The sequence below is a fragment of the Dipodomys ordii genome, unplaced genomic scaffold, assembly GCF_000151885.1.
Source record: "Dipodomys ordii isolate 6190 unplaced genomic scaffold, Dord_2.0 Scaffold5, whole genome shotgun sequence".
Classification (NCBI taxonomy): Eukaryota; Metazoa; Chordata; class Mammalia; order Rodentia; family Heteromyidae; genus Dipodomys; species Dipodomys ordii.
In genome coordinates, this window is record NW_012267221.1 from 24,631,374 (window position 1) to 24,651,892 (window position 20,519).

General features: G+C 36.0%; 1 protein-coding gene across 7 annotated transcripts in view; it reads right to left on the reverse strand.

The window, feature by feature from the left end:
- Positions 1–6,043: 6,043 nt before the first annotated feature.
- Positions 6,044–20,519, reverse strand: part of Atf2 (activating transcription factor 2) — an 80,910-nt gene continuing 66,434 nt past the window's right edge. For 6 of the 7 annotated variants that reach the window (XM_013029323.1, XM_013029315.1, XM_013029312.1 and 3 more), the window contains 2 exons: positions 14,691–14,796; positions 6,044–8,614 (listed from right to left, as the gene is read on the reverse strand). In XM_013029323.1, the coding sequence (XP_012884777.1) occupies positions 8,388–8,614; positions 14,691–14,796 (333 nt within the window). In that variant the 3' untranslated portion in view covers positions 6,044–8,387. Of the gene's footprint in view, positions 8,615–11,635; positions 11,670–14,690; positions 14,797–20,519 lie in introns of all 7 variants that reach the window. The other variant, XM_013029354.1, reaches the window with a different exon arrangement.

The following is a 20,519-nucleotide window of genomic DNA, read 5'->3' on the forward strand; positions in this document are numbered from 1 at the left end:
CACTTCCTTGCTTACACTTGGGCCTCTACTACTTGAGCCAGACCTTCAGTCTGGCATTTTGTTGGTTATGGTTTCTGCCCTGCTAGGATAACCCTCCAGGTTTTGGCCTCTTGAAGAGCTAGGGTTATAGTTGTGAGCAACCAGGGCCTGAGTCAAATTCTCTTTCTTTTCTTTTCTCTCTCTCTCTTCCTTCCCTCCTTTCTTTTTAACAGAAGATACTTACCTTTTAAATAGTTTAACCTTAAATAGTTTCTACCACTCCTAGGCTAGCCATATTAATTCTGTTACAAGTTTATTAGTAAAATCCCTTCACTAAACTAAACAAACTACTTAATTATGGATCACTTAGGAAAGCATTCTTGGCTAAAGTAACAACTCTTTCAGTAAAATAACTAATGCCCCTCATTACAGATGCAAGGCAGAACTTTAGGTGATAACTCAAAGCCTTCCTTTCCTTCTATGTTCAACCTGGGTGTAAACTCCCAATCTACTACTACTAGCACAGAATACCTGATATTTTACAAAGAAAACAGATTTATTTGCTCTTATTACTCCAGAGGCTGGAAAGGGCCGAATACCCTGGCTGTCTCTGATGAGAGTCTTATTTATACTACTTCAATTTGTGATGGGATATGGAAAGGAAGGGGATATCCACAAGAAGGCAAAACACGAAGGGTGGATGCTAATTAAAATGTGGCATCCTTTTCCTGCTGGGTTCCAGCAAGCCAGACATGAAGCTAATTTTCCAGCCACCATAATGTCTGTAGGGTATTTATTAAGCAGGAACTCTGAGCTCCTCTGAACATTTTGGTGAGGTTTGGCTTGGATACAACTTTCATGGTCTGGTTGGGTTCAAACCCTTTCCCACCCCTTGCATTCTTTTTTTCTGCCACTCTAGAATCTAGGCCTTAGTTCAAACTTGATTCATACCCAAAAGGGAAGTGCCATCCATCTCAGTTGTTCTCAGAATTCTGGACACATGCAGCACTTTGTGATGTGAAGGGTGGAGAGGGGGACACAGAGTAGGGACCCCCAAAGCCTTCCACCAGCCCAGAGTTAATTTCCTGAAGCCAAGTGAGCGGCCATTGTCTGTTGTTTAGGTTCTCAGATCCCCAGTTCCCACCGTCTCTGTCTGGAGCACCATGACAACTCAACTTGAACTCAGTCCCTTCTTGATCTCCAGGAGACAAAGCTGGAAACTAAAGGAGTCAGCAAAGAAAATGACCTCCTGCACCCCCACGTGTACTAACTGCTTACCTACTCCACCCGTACAATCATTCACATCCCACCGGGAAGTTGGAGGAGTGGATGGTTTGGGAGCAGCTGATAAGAAACAAACCAAAGAATTCACCCCAGGGCTTCTTTGATGAGGATGCAAGTTTTAGGGAGGCTTTTCCTCCTCTGTGTCCCCTAGCTGCTTTGCATTAAGAACTCTTCTAAATCAATATTGAACTTCTACCACAAACATCACTAGTACAAAATCTGGCTGTAGAGAGAGCTCTTGGCCTCTGGTCTTTACCTCTTAGAGCAGGGAGGCCGGCTGCCGGTGAGCTGTGAAGCTGCAGCCTCTTTGGTCACGTGACTGTAGAGACTGCTGACTATTTAGAGCACATAGGCTCTTGTTGGTTAGCATACATGGACACTGCGTCTGAAGAAAGTATCAAGAGGTACGGGCACTAAAAAGCCAGAGGCCTCTGAGTGTAGCCTGAAGGTGGACTGTGTTCTCCAGCTATGCTTGCCCTCTGTGCACTGTCTTGACCCCCCACTCATACCCAGGGAGAGCTGAGACCAGTAAAGAAAACTTAAAAAGACCTAATTAAACCAGGTGTGAGTGGCTCGCACCTGTCGTCCTAGCTTCTCAGGAGCCTGAGATCTGAGGATTGCAGTTGGAAGCCAGCCCAAGTTAGAAAGTCCATGAGACTCTTATCTCCAATTAGCTACGCGCGCGCGCGCACACACACACACACACACACACACACACACACACAAAAGCTGGAAGTGGAGTTGTAGTTCAAGTGGTGGTGCACTAGCCTTGAGCAAAAAAGTTTAGGGACAGCCCAGGCCATGGGACTGGCTCAAACAAACAAAAAAACCTAAGACTTTGCTGCAGGCCCTGGAATAAAGAAGGGTGGAAGTGGTGGAGGATACCACGCAGGGAAAAAAACTAAACAAACAAAAACAGTTCAAATCCCAGACTATCCCACATCCAAGAAAAAAACAAAAAACTAGCAAGAAAACCTTACCTTCATAGAGGCCCAGGGCTCTTCCCGGATGACCCTTCTTCCTCTTCTCACTTTCTCAGTCCACAGGGCTCAGGAGTAGCTCACTCCAGCGGCCTCCATGCCTCAAATCCCAGCTCAGTGTACCCAATCCACTGGGAATACTTCCCACATTGTGTTTAAGTTAGAAATAGCACACAAACTCTTATAAAATAGTAAATACTTGCCAATTGATTTTTATAGCCAACTCTACACGTCTACTCAAACCCCTTGTTTGAAAACTAAAAACCAATAATCTTCATGAGTTTATCTATTAAAAATCATAAATAAAAATTTAACCACTGGAATGTTGCTGGTAGGAATGCAAAAATGGTGCATTTAGGAAAACAATCGATCAGTTTCTTATGAATACACAATTGCCACTTAACCCAGGATTCCCAATCCCAGGTAATTATCCAAGAAACAAAAGCATAGAGGGGAGGGAGAAGTTGGGGAGGTTCAGAGGGAAGGGATGCTAAGGGAAAAACAGGAGTGGGTAAAATGCTCGATAGGAAATGTACACATTATCTTACTCAAGTAACTAACTAACCCCTTTGTACAGTATCTTTACAATAAAAACATATATTAAAAATATAAAAGCATAGTTATACAATGACTCAAATGATTATGAGCTTCACTTATAACCAACAAAAATCTGATTGCTACCTGTCAGCTTTCCATCACTGTAACTAAATACCTGAGATAATCAACTTAAAAGGAAGAAATATTTAGTTTTTTCATAGTTTACTGTGGACTTTTCTTTCTAAAATTTCCCAATTTTTAGTGGGGTATATATATCTATATATATTCATATATAGATATATATTTTGCTGACACTGTAGTGGGATTGTGCAAATGTTCACTTATACAGATTGTTGTACTTGGTATATTATTATATTAGTATATATTAATTGTAAAAATATGGTTTTGCTGGGTACCAGTGGCTCATGCCTGGAATCCTAGCTATTCAGGAGGTTGAGATCTAAGGAGATGTACATATAGATCTATCTATCCATCTATCTATATATAGTTTCACTGACATTTTCTTACATGCACATGTTATGACATGATGTTAATTTTCCAGAATGGATTCCCAGACCATATGGTTAGTAAACATATGAAGCTCAACTGCACAGGATAGTGGGGATGGAGGTCCACTTTTTTTTTTTTAAACAGGACAGACTTTCTATAAAATGTAGGCAGGGACAGATAGGCTTCCTTTTGTATTTCTTTGTGGGTGTGACTTTTCTAGAGTGTCAGTTTGATGTCAAAGTGGAGTTCCAAATTCAGAAACTCCATGCTTTCTAAACTTTTCTCCCATCTCTATATGGGAACTAAGATTTAAGTATTTGAAGATATTGTCACTAGTATCAATCATTACCCACTAAAAATGTTCCTAAAGATCATGAAAGACTTCCTTATTTGCTAAATTAAGTAGCAATTCAATTAAACCTTCATATACCTCTGTTTTTATTTTTGCAGTGCTGGGGAAGGAAATCAGGAGCCTTGCACATGTAAGGTAAGAGCAATCTGTCACTGTCATTCTATATATAGAATTCTTAACTCCGAGACTGTAAGAAATTTCCTTTTGTTCTGTACTCACTTCTTTTCCGCAAATGGATGCCGGATGGCATTTTCTCTGACAGTCCACACTGACTGAAGCATCTTGATTGGAACTTGACATACTGTAACAAGTTGTTAGCTGGTTTCCATGCAGGCCATGCATTGTCTGTTACTTAGACACTAATTTTCTCATTGCCCTTTTCTGAAAAATCAATGGGCCACCATATATCTAATCTAAAATGCTTTCAAGGCCTCTATACAACTTCATTTTTCTCCACTAAAATGCTTGCTTCCCCATCTGTCCTATCGAATGTAACACATTTTTAAAAATCCAAACTTTGGCCTTATGTTTTCTTTTTTCTTTTTTTTTTTGGTCCGGTCATGGGGCCTGAACTCTGGGCCTGGGTGCTGTCCCTCAGCTCTTCAGCTCAAGGCTAGTGCCCTACCACTTGAGCCACAGCACCACTTCCGGCTTTTTTCTTTTTGCTTACGTGGTGCTGAGGAATCGAACCCAGGGCCTCAGGCATGCAAGGCAAGCACTCTACCACTGAGCCAACTTCCCAGCCCCTTATGTTTTCTTTTATCCAAATTTTACCCATAATTTCAGAAGTCCTAAATCTAATAGTTATCTCCAAGTTTTCTAAACTAAGAAAACCTGTTTCCTAAGTAGCTAGACTATATTTTCCTGTGAGAAGTGTAGTAACTATGGTCTTTCCAAATGGATCCCACTTGAAGGGAGAGTCCTGGTCTTTATTTTTACTGTAGAATTTAACATTTTGGCACAAATAGGCACAATAGGTATCTAATAAAGTCTTTCCATGTTACTACGTGGGCCAAGATATAGGAAAAATCTAAGCTAATTATTTTTGTGTGTTTGTGCCAGTTCTGGTACTCGGACTCAGAGCTTTTGCTCAAGGCTAGTGCTATACTACTTGAGCCACAACTCCACTTCTGGCTTTTTGATGGTTGGTTGGAAGGACTTAAGTTTTAAAATCTGCTATTTCCAGCTGGGCATCAGTGGCTCACTCCTGTAATCCTACCTACTCAGGAGGCTGTGATCTTGAATCGCTGTTCAGTCAGCCTGGGCAGGAAAGTCACACACAAAAAAGCTGGAAGCAGAGCTGTAGCTCAGATGATAAGAGCACTGACAGTGCCCAGGCCCTAAATTCAAGAAAAAAATATCTGCTATCTGACCACAGATTAATTTGGAGGTAACTTAAGTTATACGGTTTCTTGTCTAGTATATAATTTCTTTAAACTTATAGATCTTCCAATTATTAGTAATATACATGTGTATATGTGTATGGGGGGGGTAGGGACTTGGATGTTCACAGAAGCAGTGTTAAGACTGCCCTTAGGACCTACAACACAAGAACACATGCACAGTGTATCTTGAGTCTATCATAGTAATCAAGCCACGTGTTCAGCAACAGGCCAGTTGTTTGCCTGTTCGTTCCTCAAATGTTCATGGCTTTTCTTTCTTGGTAGTACAAGTGATTGAACTCAGGGCCTCACACTTGTTGGGCCACTTAGAGCTATGCCTCTAGCTCTTTTATTACCTTGGTAATTTTGAAGATAAGGTCTTCCTTTTTCTCTGGCCTGACCTTGGCTTTAGTCTCCCTACTTTTGCTTCCCCATGTCACTGAAGATGACAGGCACTCTGCACTGCACCCAGCCATTGTGCTTCTGAGGCTCTTTTTATCTTGGACTGAAACTCCTTTATCTATACTTCCCAAATCACTGGGCTTACAGGCGTAAGCCACGACTGGGTTCTAGCAGCAGCACTCTAAGAAGACTATGTTACTCTCCCTTCTATCAGTTTCCTTGTCATGATTATAATGCTTTTCCCTGCTTCTATCTTTGGTAATTTGCATTTAAGATGTTCCTTGAAACAGAATTTTTGAACACAGCAATTATTTCCCAGCTGATTCAAACTCTCATTAAAAAAAACCAACTAGAATGTTGGAGGTAGTGGGCAGGTGAGTATGAGATTGAAATCCAGGAAGTTTCCCAGGCTGGGGAGTTAAAAGTTCACTGTTATGAATGGGAATTGAAGTGAATAAGACAAAAGGAATAAGATCTGAACACAATGCAGTTAAAAGGTCTTCCAGAGGGAATGAATTTGGCCACAGAAATGCAAAGAAGAAAGCGTCTCATGATTTTTACAGGAAAAGAAAAATCGTTATAGATAACACTATAAAAGACATATAAAAACAAGCAGATTATGAACATAATTTAAAGATAGAATTTATTCTCTGATGGTTTACTCATGCAAACTGCACAAAAAGAAAATAGTACAGTTTGTGTAACATTGCAAATATAAGGACTCAAAATGCTAGGTACAGAAGTAGTGTGACATCCTGGAAGTCAAATGGAATTTGTGTTTATACAACTAATAATGATTTTTATTTGTTGAGTACAGACAGATTTACAATGAAAGTTTTGCTAACCTTGGTAAGCTCATTAACCGTTTACATGACTTCTTACATCTATGTACTTTTATTTTACAGTTGCAAGAATTCTGTTAACAAAGAACTTGAATTTGCATAAATAATAAGATGAAAGAAAAATGCAATGAAGGATTTAAGAGAGTGAAAATTGAGGCTGAATTACAATAAAAAATAGCCTTCTTGAAGAATTTTGTATTCTTGTATTTTGTGCCTTTGAGATCAACTCCTTAGCATAACTATGGCAAAATCAGGATTAGAAATTGATTACTTTCAAGCTAGGAAATCAGTTACAAATAAAGTTAGAATTACCAACTAAATTTTTTTTCAATTGTAACAAGCCAAACAATAAAAAATTCCTATTATCTTCATACTTAAAAATCCTGAAATGTCGTTTGTATAATTTGCATCTTTCCCAGTTTGGAACTTAGGCAGGTGGGATATTCTCTTGAATTACCAAGTATATTCCACACAGGCTTTTAAAATGTCAGTCTCATTAGGAGATGGCACTGAGACTTTAGCAAATAATGTGGTATGGATGCAGAACAAACTGCACAACTTATTATAAATGCATTACAGATATTTACATAATGGAATCCTGCTTGAATGCCAGAAGTTACTACTGGATAAGACTCAACTATTTTACAAAGGTTTCTTACGCACACTTACTACTGTTAAATTTTTGTGTTTAACAATTTAGTCCATTTAAAATATTGTACTGTATCTTGAACATAATTGCAGAATAAAAATAGATAATGGCACATTAGAAAACTCAGTATCCCACAGATGACTGGATAATGAGGAAAGTGTACCTACAATCATCTCATCAGAAACAAGCTACATCATGGAATGTTAGTTATCCAAGCCTGCACAGTAATGACATTTTAAACTGCAATCATATTGGCCAGCATCACACAGAAGGCATTGTTAAACATTCAAGCAAAGATTGCTGGCTTAAACTATTGAAAGACACACACGCACAAACACACACACACTCTCACTCATTCATACTTCCACTTTATAATTACATTGTTCTAAAGATAAGATACTGATTTTTTTCCCCACAAGAAACATTATCAAAATCTGCTACTAAAAGATGACAGTGCTTTCACAAGAATCAGTACAAGTTAGCTCGCAAGTACAAGACAATGGGGGTAAACAGTCCGAAAATTTCTAAGTAGTAATTTTAGGCTTTTCTGGCAACCATACCATACTTGATTATGCACAAACTTCTCAGTTTGTAACCTGAAATCTGGAAAAATAAAATGAAACAACAACCAAAAAACCCCCACCAACTCCCTCAAAAAATAACAAGAGCTAATTTCAAAAATTACTAGATATCTGATAACCCTGTATCGTATATTACATAATTTCATATTTTCAGCCTCAAAACATAGGTTTAAAATACTGAGCTTAAGACTTAAAAAATAAAGTCATTTTTGAAATGTTGAAGATTCCACAATTTTTGTCTACTTAAAGTCTTTTAAAAATGCAATATTATGAATGACTTTGATTAAAGAGTGTGCATAAAAGCACTTTTACTATGTTCTCATTCACTTAAAAAAAAGTGTTCTCTAATATTCTTCCTTTTGCAATAATGTGCAAAATAAAAGGCAAAATGATTAAAATCAAATTTCTATCTTTCTCCTGCCTAGTGCTTTACGACTTTGTTCACATTGCAAAGCCAATAGGGACAATGCAGAACTTTGGTATAAATGATAACAACACTACCATCACAGTTGAGGGTTAAGGGTGGGCAAAAGAAATGGAAGTGGGAAGAGAGATTCAGTAACACCCCCATTTATTAAAACCATCAAATTAAAAGTGAAACAAACCACAATGAATTATGATGCAATTTACACATTGAGCACAGAAAAAATAATAAATCTAACATTATAAAAAAGAAAAGCAAAATCAGTCTTTTTTTCAGAGACTAAAAACTGCTGTTCAGTCTGATCATCTACTGTTGCTACACCAACTTTAGAGCCAAATTTAATTTCAAGTAAAAAAAAAAATTTACAACCACAGATTTCGCATAAATGGAAACTGGTCTTTCCTTGATTTTTTTTCCTTGAAGTCACTAATGAATATCTGGAATTGTTATACTGCAGATTTTTAATCAACTTCCCGAGGGCTGTGACTGGGAGGAAGGAGCCATGACGATCTGAGAAAGTGCAGGCTCTGTACTCTGGTCCGCCATCTGGGAGAGGACTGAAGTGGCCACAGCTTCTGCCTTTGAGGTTGAACTGACTCCATTGGATGTGCTGACAGAACTGTGCTGTATAGCTTCTGCATGTGGACTACTTGGTACTGAAAGGTCTTCTGAACTATCATCTTTATCAGCAGCTAAGTGGAAAAGAGAAAAACTATTCATTTTCATAAAGTAAAAAAAGTACCAATTGAGTCAATACATAGAGTAAAAAGTTAGAAGGTGTTACACAAAATTGTGTACCTGAGTAATTGAGTATAAGTCATGAAGCAGGCAATTGTATTTGAAATAGGTCAAACAAAGGAATAACCATGCATAGGGGAATATCTGGGTGCTCAGTACCTCCCAGAATAGAACTGAATAAATATTTGCTAAACAGTGTTAAAGAAAATGAGGAAGGAATATAGGAGACAGCTTCTTATGAATATAATCAAACATTTATTGAGCAACATATTAAACAAAACTACTCTGTTTTGCCTTCATGTTATTCTTATTAAACGTAAAAAAGAATTTATAACTACATGCAAAAACAAAATGGGTCTTATTTTCAAAGTATTCTGCATTTTCCAAAACTATTTATTCTGGCTTTGTTTCCTGCAGCCATGGATGATTACAACACCTGATTCTAATAATGCATACACATGAGAATAAGCAATAGTTAAGAGTCTAAATGCCACCAGCTGCTAAAACTGCATGAATTAATGAGGATTCAAATAAAAATCTACACAAAACTCTAGATATTGCAACTGTAAGGATATTTAGGAAAGGGCAGTCTAAGTATTTATGAAAATGAATCTACAATATTCAGAACTGAATAACAAATTGCTGCCATTTTCCTTATTTTAGAAGACTATAACTCAGTAGTTTATTTATTGGAAATTTGTTAACACAAATATTCATAATATCCGTAAATCCTAGATACAATGGACATTGACAAGAACATTGCCAATGATACTGTTCTTTCTAGGACTGTGTCCTTGTAACAGAAATCACTATTCTGACATTTCTTCAACCAGCCCCATCTTTGTAGACTTAATATGATACATATCCAAATATATATGTAGTTTAGTTTTATTTCTGTGTGAATGTGTACATGCCACAATTAGCACCTCTTGCTCTTGCTTGTTTTTTGTGCTCCAAGCTGGAGTTCTACCACTTGAACCATATCTCTAATTTTGGCTTTTTGCTCATTAATTGGAGAAGAGTTTCAAGGCTTTTTCTGCCTGGGCTGGTCAGGAACCATAATCCTCATCTCAGCAGCTAGGATTTCAGGTGTGAGCCATCATTGTCCAGCTGCTTTACTTTTAAACATTATAAAAACATTACCATATCAAACATATTCTTTTGAGCCTGACTTTTTTTCACTTAACATTAATAATTTGTATTTATCCCAGCATTTAGAAGGCACAGGCAGGAGGAACACAAATTTGGGCCCAGCCCAGAGAGTTCCAGGTCAGCTGAAGCTACACAGACTCCCTCATGTCCCACTGTCCCAATCATGGGGTTTGAACTCAGGGCCTGAGTGTTGTCTTTGAGCTTTTTTGCTCAAGGCTAGCGCTCTACCACTTTGAGCTACAGCACCCTTTCTTTAATTAAAAAAAAAATTTAGTTTTATTTACTTTTTTTGACTGTATCTTAAAAAATTCAACAAGAACAGGCTTATTTTATGATATGTAATTATAGAAGCTAGAAGTATAAGTTATCTAACAGGCAAAACTTAAGCTCAAATAGAATTCCCCATTTTGAGTGTTTTTCTGAAATACAAGTTGTTTTTACTGAATTCTGACCCATCTATGTACCTCTGCAAGCAGTTTTTAAAAAATGTTAGTGTGATGAAATCTCACCTCTTCTATAATATGCTATAGAATATATTAGTGTGATGAAATCTTGCCTCTTCTATAATATGCTATAAATGCAGAACTGTTTCTCTGGATCAAACCAGATCCTGAGATAGGATTTTTTAAATCATATCTTTAAATCATATCATATCCTTAAAGATTACACAAAACAGAAAAAATACAATTAAGCAATAATGAGTATTAACAAACACTTATAAACCAGTTAAATAGCCAATACAACAGTTACATGTTCAAAGAAAAGTAAACAGGCAATGACAGTTCAGCTGAAGAGAAAACAAAGACAGTACTATTTGTTTATTACACTACTATTCTTCAATAGAACAACAAGCTGACCTTTTCTGAATGCTAAATCCTAGAGATATATCAGCTTTCACAAAGATGCCAGTTGGGATGCAGAGTATAAAGTATAAATATATTCTGGAGACAATAGCTCAAAGTAAGTAGTAAATATAATGAAAAAGTACTATCTGCAGACTTTCATAATTAAGCAAATTTTTCTTTTTTTAAGGGAAAAAGTAATAATTTGTGGTAATATTAATAGGCACTGAGGTTCACTGAAAATAGACTGAACAGATTATACAGGAGGACATGTCTACACTGTAATAAAAGAAGGAAAAGAGTTTGAGCTTGGTAGCTAGTTTTAGGACTGCCCAAAGCAGAACGGAGATGCTGTAGGATGGTGTCACATAATTAACTTTGAAAGGATCTCTTTCTCCTTAAATCAGTAAATTCACAATAATCAATTACAGAAGCCCCAGTTAACTAAGCCAGTATAGGGAAGTCTCCTGTGTGTTAACCTTGCAAAATAAATTTAAAATGACCCTAGGGAAAAAATGAAGATGTTTCAAATAAGTATGTGTATTCTTTTTCCTTTTAATTGGCCTTGAGTAAGAAGTATTGATACATATGAGTGAAGTCATGAAAGAGAGGCACCATCTCATTAAGGTCAGACTTGTCTTGCTGTTGGCTCTGTCTTCACAGGGCAGGCATAAAACAAGGCAGAAAACACTTCCTTCAATGGTGAGTTTCAACTGCCTTGAGCTCAACTTAGTCCTTATGCAAATGAAGCTCATTTAAGACTGTTAGCCATATTTTGATTCTTCAGCAAAGGCCCAGAGTATAGAGATAATGAACTTTAAATAGTTATTTTATTAATAAAATATACTCACGGAAAATTAATTGCATTGATACCATTAACTTCTAGGCTGCTTTTTTGAAAGGGTGAGGTGAACAGTGGCAGTACAAACCATCGTGGGTCACTTATGAATTATGTAATCATAATTTATTCATATAAATTACCTTTGTGATGTGACATATTTATATTTGCCTTGTTCTAGAAAGCGAGGGGAGAAAAATTACCAGTAGAATCAGAAGCACACGAAAGATGTCATAATACATTCAAAGAACCACTTTTAGCTTAAAATACATCTATTTAATCTAAAAGAAACCAGATGTATGACAAGTCAATTTCCTACCCACACTCACATGTATTTCAAATAATGAAATCATTAGTAGTTAGGGACCATGAAGCTTTTTTTGCATTTATAATTATAGAGAGAATAATATAACTTTGATTATGTATGTTCAAATCTAGGGAATATAAACTCATGGCAGTAAGATCACTTCCTAATGAAAGTTAAATACTAAAACTTTATTACTATTTTTATTCAGGTTTTATATTACTTAGTATTTGAGGTGACTGATAGTTGTTGTTTTCCCATTACTGAGTTGTTTCCTACTGTGTGGTATAGGACTTTCAGAATTGAAACTGGGCTGCATGGTGTTAAAACTAACACCTTAGAGCTGTGACTTAGTACTGTCATTTTTACCTGCAAGACTGTAATATTCTTTACTTTCTACTTAAGCTTAGTTTTCTTTCACACTTTTTTTTTGGGTCAGTTGTGGGGCTTGAACTCTGGGCCTGGGCATTGTCCCTGAGTTCTTCAGCTTAAGGTGAGCGCTCTACCACTTGAACCATAGCACCACTTCTGGTTTTCTGGTGGTTAATTGGCGATAGAGTCTCACAAACTTTCCTGGCCCGTCTGGCTTTGAACCTCGATCCTCAGATCTCAGCCTCCTGAGTAGCTATTATTATAGGCAGGAGCCACCAGCACCCGGCTCTTTCACATGTTTAGAAGGCTTTAGTAGCAGTATAGCTCACCAACAAGTGTTATATGCTAAAATATGATCAAGAATATGAAATCTGGTAATTTCTTGGAAATTTATTCACTTAACAGATAGGAAGTCAAATTTCAAACAGTATAAATTTATAAATTAAGATTACTTTAAGTTTCTAAAATTACTTTAAGTTTCAGTTATCTCATAAAAAGTGAAGAAAATTAATTTACTTCAGTTAATTCAGCTAAATGACTAGGTAGGAACATACTTAATATATTTCCAAACAATAGAAACATCTTGCTGGGAACCTGTAACCCTATCTACTCAGGACACTGAGATCTGAGGATCATGGTTTGAAGCCAGCCTAGGAAGGAATTGGAGCTGTGGCTCAAGTGGTAGAGTGAAAGCCTTGAGCAAGTAAGCTAAAGAACAGCCCCTAAGCCCCAAGTGCAAACCCCAGGACTGGCAAAACAAATAAATAAAAATTATCCATTTCTGCTAAAATGAATAATTAGCTTGCATTTACTGAATATGTACTGTCTGGATAACAGTTAAAACTATTGGGATTATCCAATAAATGGTCAAAGATTAAAATTAAGAGATATTTCAATTTAAATGCAGCTTGAGATAAGAGTTTTATTCCTGTTTATAGAAACATTCCTTTTATTTTTATTTATTTATTTTTTGCCGGTCATGGGGCCTGAGCTCTGGGCCTGGGCGCTGTTCCTCAGCTTTTCAGCTCAAGGCTAGCGCTCTACCACTTGAGCCACAGCGCCACTTCCGGCTTTTTGCTTATGTGGTGCTGAGGAATCGAACCTAGGGCCTCATGCATGCAAGGCAAGCACTCTACCACTGAGCCACCTTCCCATCAAACATTCCTTTTAAACTATCAAAATTCAAGACAGTTTTCTTGTTGAAGGAAATTATTTATGCATAATGCTAAACTCAGTTGCTTCTACAGGAAATTACGTTGTTAAGTCAAATGGGAATCATAATGGCCTCATCCCTGCAGCAATCATTGTTAATATAAATCCCAAACATATTTCTATATGGTTTCAATTTGCTCTACAATGTGTTCCCTTGTACTGTCAAAAAGATGAGATATCAAATAACTAATATTTGTATACTCAAAACTGACAAAAATCAGTGCTTTAAATATATATGGCCGAGAGTTGCTAAATCTACTGAATCTTTTAAATTAAAAAATATTGCCCATTCTGATGAAACTGCTTACAATGACTACAAGTAAAGATGGCAGCCATTAAGTTTTATCGTGAACACCTGAGGAACTGTTTGTATCCACTAGAAAATGTTTCTTTCTTTTGAATTACTGACACTAGCAAATTAAAACGAAGTGGATACATATGGTATAAACCATCTTCACATTTACAAATATCCTGAAATACCACTAAATCATAAAAGCAAAAGCTGTGGGTTATATATTATGAATGTTGCCTAATGCATTCCTAACTGTCATTTGTTACAGATTTGTATACAATGGACAAAATTGGCCATTTGTTCAGGAGTAACAGCTGGTTCCAACATTGTGCATCTTATCAAAAAAAGGAGGATATCACAGAAAGGAACACAAAAGGAAGACATTACAGAAAGGAAAAAACACAATCAGTGAAATACTGAAACAAAAACTTCATTTTTGGGGGGAAAACATTTGGGAAGAAATGTGTAAATAGATAATTTTTATGACTAAAAATTATGAGACAGTTCCACATAAAGTTTCATGACAATAAAAATACTATGTAATGCTGTATTAGCTGAGAGAGAGCAAAGGACACAATACTGCAAGTGGGTATTACATTTTTGGTAACTAAAGATAGCTAATTAAAAGAAAACCTCACCATCACTGAATGAGGACTAAAAAGGAAGTAGTATTTTTCCTTGTCAATCTAGGATAGGTTTATTCATTGAGGATAAACAAAATATAATCGGCACTTCACAATGTATTTAAAATTCTTAGTAATCCTAGTGATTAGAAAAAAGAAAATTAAAAAACCCTCTAGATTTTAAAAACTCTATTTCTATCCCATACTCAAAAACTTGAGATTCTGTAAAGTCTATCATACTCACTCCATTCTGTAACTGTGCAGCAATTCTGATATTTAATCTTAAATATTAGGACTGCAGTAGCCACTTTTTTTTTTTTTAATGGTGCCTCTGCTCACTCTGGCAGTATTTCACTGATGTAGCCTAAGGCTGTAGGTAATGGAACATTACTCACTATGATAGCCAGACTTCTTCTGCATGGCGGTTACAGGGCAATCTTTATGAGCCAGAAGAAGCTGTTTCAGCTGTGCCACTTCATTTCTCAGCAGGGTGACTTCGCTCTGGAGAAGAAACAACTCATATACCTTACCAGCATTAGACTAAATGTATTTTTTTTTACTGTTTAAAACAAGCCAAGGATTTAGACACAAAAATTGGACATCTTTCATAGAATATTTAATATCTAATCAGTATATATCAGTTTTTATAAGTTAGTATTTATACAAAAACTGCAATTTGGATAAAAATATTAATTAAGATAATGCTATAATGGGTAGCATGTTTCAAAGGTTCTACATTACCACTGCTTTGTGACTCCTTATATATTATAGGTTATCTGTTTAAGGTATTACTTTGTTATTTTTTTGCCGTTCCTGGAGCTTGAACTCAGGGCCTGAGCACTGCCATTGAGCTTCTCTGTGCTCAAGGCTAGTGCTCTACCACTTGAGCCACAGCACCACTTCCAGCTTTTTCTGTTCATGCGGTACTGAGGAATAGAACCCAGGGCTTCATGCATGCTAGGCAAGCACTCTACTGCTAAGCCACTTTCCTAGCCCTTGTTAAGGTATTTCTTATCTTTACATGTTACATGCTCTTTTGATTAATGAAAAGCTGAAAAAGTCATCAGAGTCAAGATGAATTTTTACTGATTCCATCTACCTGAAAATTAAAACTTCAACCCAGAAATTCAATTTAGCAAGTTTCTAGTTTCCCAGAAGTAAGGGAATGCTCCACAAGGGAAAATTCAGTAACAAAGAATCAGGTACATCTAAAATTCATTGCAAGACATTGTGTTGTATACTGTACCAGAAGCAAAAGGCTTAACCATCTTTGATTCTGGTAATTTTATATACACTTGAACTTAAGTATAAATAAAAAGTCAAGACTAATTTCTTCTATTCTTTACAATGGAATGAATACTTGGACCTTTGTTTGGGATGCATTCATTTTTAAGTTCTATATAAAAGTTCCAAACTGAGTCCAACTAATTTTAGTAGGTCACCTTCAAGTATTACAAACATATAAATCAGTAATAATTATCAATAAGCAAGAGTTAGGGGCTGGAAATAAAGTGAATTTTGTAATCTGGTAACATTTAAAAATAATTTTTTCTTACAACATTTTCTACTCATTTGGACTTTTCTATTTACTTTAACTATTTAGATTTCACCAATGAACTTCAAACTAATCAGAATGTATGTAAACAACTATAGATAAAAGCTTAGGCATGCCACTTGCCATCAGATCTCAACCAGAAAGGTGAATGCAAAATAGTTTAGCAGACTAGCCTCACTGGGTCTCCTTAAGTGACAGAAACATAAACATCAAAAGAATAAAAATCAAACAATCTCAAAGCTGATCAAATAATACATCACTCCAACAACAATGAAATACAGTATTCTACTAAAGCACAGAAAAAACCCTGAATGTATAATAACTCCAAGCCCTAAAAACGGGTTAAATTTTATTTATTTAGAATATTGTAGGTAAGAATAGGTGAATAGTGATCAAAGCGCAAAGGTAAAATAAGGGATATTTGTTTTAAAAGACAAGCAATTATTTAGAAAACTAATTTCAATGTAATACTCGAACTACTGGTGTCAATATTGCTAATATATCTATTACTGACACAACCGATGAGAAACTATGTTAAAAATAATATGTTAAAAACAAATTACCAAGCTCCCCTACTTCCCACTTTATCAACCTGATTTTGACACTGATGTTTATGCTTCTCTCATTAACTGCTATAATATGAAATGGGGGTAGATACTTTTAGTAAAGAATGTGTACGTGGGCATATACACACAGACTTACCACTAATATATTATATATATTATATATACACACACACACAATACTGGGGCTTGATATCAGGGTCTTGCAGCTGCTAAGCAGATGCTGTTTCACTTGAGCCACAGCTCCAGTTCATTTTGTTTTAGTTAAAAGTAGCATCCCCTATTTTTGCCTGTCATCTTGGAATATGAACCTATCTAAGCTTTTGTAGTTGAAATGACAGGTGTGGACTATCACACCCAGCTTTTTAGCTGAGCTAGGTTCTCAAAAACTTTTTGAGTAGAACTGTGATCCTTGTAAGTATCTAGACTATAGACATAAACCACTGCCTATTATCTTTAAAAATTTGGTAAATATGTTCATATTGTTTTCAATTCATTGATCTTTCAAATCACTAGTCCTTAGCCACACTAAAACACTAATAATGTGCCTCAAGAAGTGAGGCCTCCATTCTGTCACCCCAGGCATATACATATTTAGGAAAAAGTTATTTGATTCAGTACATATCAATCTAGATTACAATTTTTGGTATACCAGTTTGCTCCATCTACTAGATTGGGAATTTCTTGAGGACACAGAGTATCATTCTCTAAGTATCCCTGGAGCACGGTACAAAGTCTAGGATAGGCGAAATAGTTACATTTTAGTTAAAACAGTAATTCAATATTCAGGCAATGCAAACTACCAAAGAGGTGAAATAAAGTAGCATTAAATGTTATTAGTCTGAAGTTTTAATTCATTATTTATACCACCACTACCACCACTATGGTTATACTGTTAGTATTCTCAGTTATGAAAGGAAAATTGGCACAGACTATGTAATTACCTAAGGTATAAAAATTTAAAAATGATAACTGTCTTCTCTCTTAAATATGCTACACAAGCATTCATCACAAACCAAACTATGAAACAAAATGCAGTATGTGATAAACTTAACAAAAGTAATTATGAGCTGATTGATAACAATATATGATTTAAGTATTCTATGAGGATTAAAAATAGAAGAACATTGCTGGCCACGAATACCTGTATCCAAGCACTTAGGAAGCCTGAAATAGCAGGATCATTGAGTCTGAAGCCAGCCTGGGCTACACAGCAAAACCCTGTCTCAAAATCGCAAGCAAGCAAGCAAGCAAGCAAGCAAGCAGCCAAGCAGCCAAGCAGTCAAGCAGCCAAGCAGTCAAGCAACCAAGCAACCAACTGTAATTTAAAAAACTTAACATTCCTATGCACTCAAATAAAAACAAATCCATTCAAATTCTTTAATACAGGTTTGAAATTGATGAATAGGACACCAATGTTTGTATCCCAAATTTACCAGGTGGCAATGTGGTTGTTGATCTAATTAAATTACCTGGTCCATTAACAACTAAACAAATGTGAAGATCTCATAATGGGTAATGAACACTAAGGACTGAAGAGATAGGCACTTTATTCTTACTGCAATATATATTTATGCACATAGAATTTTAACTGGGGTTATACTTGGAGTAATCAATGGGAAAAAAGGAGAAATTAAAGTAAAACCTATGTGTGCATATGTAATTATGTATGTATATATATATATATATATATATACACTCACCATATACATATACACACATATGTTTATATAAATTTACATGTATTTCAAAGACACAGTAAGTAAATATGCTTTAACTTATATTTATACAAAATTCAAATAACCTATTTTTTTTCTGGCACCTTGTGCATGACAGAAAGGATAGAAAAAAACCATTAATTTCAAGGTATATGCATTACAAACTCAGTCCCATCTTTTATATCAATGTAATCTACACATTTTGAAATGCTAACAGATATTCCCCCCCACCCCCCACCCCATCATGGGGCTTGAACTCTGGGCTTTGGTGCTGTCCCTCAGCTCTTCAGCTCAAGGCTAGCGCTCTACCACTTGAGCCACAGCACCCACTTCTGGCTTCTTCTGTTTATGTGGTGCTGAGGAATCGAACCCAGGGCCTCATGCATGGGAGAAAAGCACTGTACCACTGAGCCACCTTCCCAGCCCTTAACAGATATTCTTAATGATGGTTCTGAGCTCAAAAGTGAATGAAAAGATGCAAATTAGATATACTTTGCAGTACAAACAATTGCTCCTTAATGATTGATTTTAAAAGTATTATCTCTAGATTAAAAGTAGAAAATGAGACATAGTTTCTGGCAAAGAACTGGGACTATAACACTACAATGCAAACACAGTTGGAGTATAGGTGAGGCATGAGTTGGGCCAAGCCTTGAAGGAAGAGAATTTAATAGAGCTTGAATGGGCTAACTGTAATGTCTAACTGTGGTAGTCAAGACCAGGTAAGTAGAGGTTGAAACAACATGATCATGCAAATAAACCTTATAACAGAATAGTCAGAAGAAGCTAAAATCAACTGATTTCTTAGTCATTTATTAAAAAACACTTTCAATAAATTCTAGAACTGTCTCATATACAATTCACAAAGAAGATATTTTATAAAATATAACTACATTAATACTTGGATAATGTGATTGGATAAGTCATGATTTTAATTATGAAATTTTCTATAAAGGTCAGAAGACAGGCAAAAGGAGACATTGCTATATAACAAATATTATGTGAAGACCTATATCTACAGATATTAAGTAAAAATAGAAAGGTTTTATTCTTTTTGCTTAAGCCAAAATAAATCTGAGGGGATGTTAGCTATAAACAGATTTAATATTAACTGTAAAATAAATATTTATCCCTCTATTATTTACTCTGAATTTTTGTTTGGGTGCCCCAGTCCTGGGGCTTGAACTCAGGATCTGGCCACTGTCCCTGAGCTTCTTTTGCTCAAGATTAATACTCTACCACTTGAGCCACAGCGCCACCTATGGCTTTTTCTGCTATGTGGTACTGAGGAATCAAACCCAGAGCTTCATTCATTCCCACCCTATTCTGTGGATTATTGTAAAGTGCTTTAATTGATTCAGACTCCAAATCACTCCTAGTTGTACTATCTGCTACTTGTGACTTAGTACTTGCAAAATATGTTCTTTATCTTCTGGGTCATTCTGAAGATGAAATGGTGTAAGGGACTTGAAAGTATTTAAAAGAATATGCCATCCCTTCCCCCCCTCCCCTCCCCTCCCCCGGCATAATGAATTCAGTGTCTCATGCTTCCTATCCAGGCACTTTACTTGAGCATGCTCCGAAGTTTTTAAAGTAAAAGTCACAAGAATCTTTCCAAATTTTATTTAAGTTTTACTAATGTAGTAAATGGGGCAAGGAGGTTGAATAATTATTATTTTCTTTAAAATAAAAAATCTACTTGGTGAAATACAAACTATTATATCCCAATACTTGTTAAACCTTTAATTGTATGTGAGTAACCTTTAAGTGTATATAGGTAATTACACTGAGTTGCTAAGCTTATAATCATATGAAGGATTATTAAGGAAATACAGAATTGACTAAAGTTTCAAATGGAGTTTAATTATTTCTTAGATATTCAAGTTTCATTACAAGTCACTCTGTTCTTCACAGTTGATGGTTTTGCTGTTGGCAGTTTGGAAGAAATTTTTGCTCTCTACATCTATTCTATGTTAATTCTTTACATTCTGAAAACTACAATATTTCACTTAAAAATGACAAAAAGTAAAAACCATATATTGACTTGAAGCAACTGCAGAATGTCAAAGCTAATGTCCCTTTTCTTCATAAACTATGTTTATCAATCCTAAGCTTTATTGTTCATGTCTTGTACATGTCATTCATAAAATTCTATGTATATGCTGGGAGTCATTTCTATACCCTCTGCACATCTGTACATTTATCTCTCTATAAACACTTAATTAAAAATTACACTACATTTAAAAATACGTAACATTTGGAGCTGGGAAGATGGCTCAGTGGTAGAGAGCTTGCCTTGCATGCATGAGGCCCTGGGTTCAATTCCTTAGCACCACATAAGCAAAAAAGAAAATAGCCAGAAGTGGCGCTGTGGCTCAAGTGGTAGAG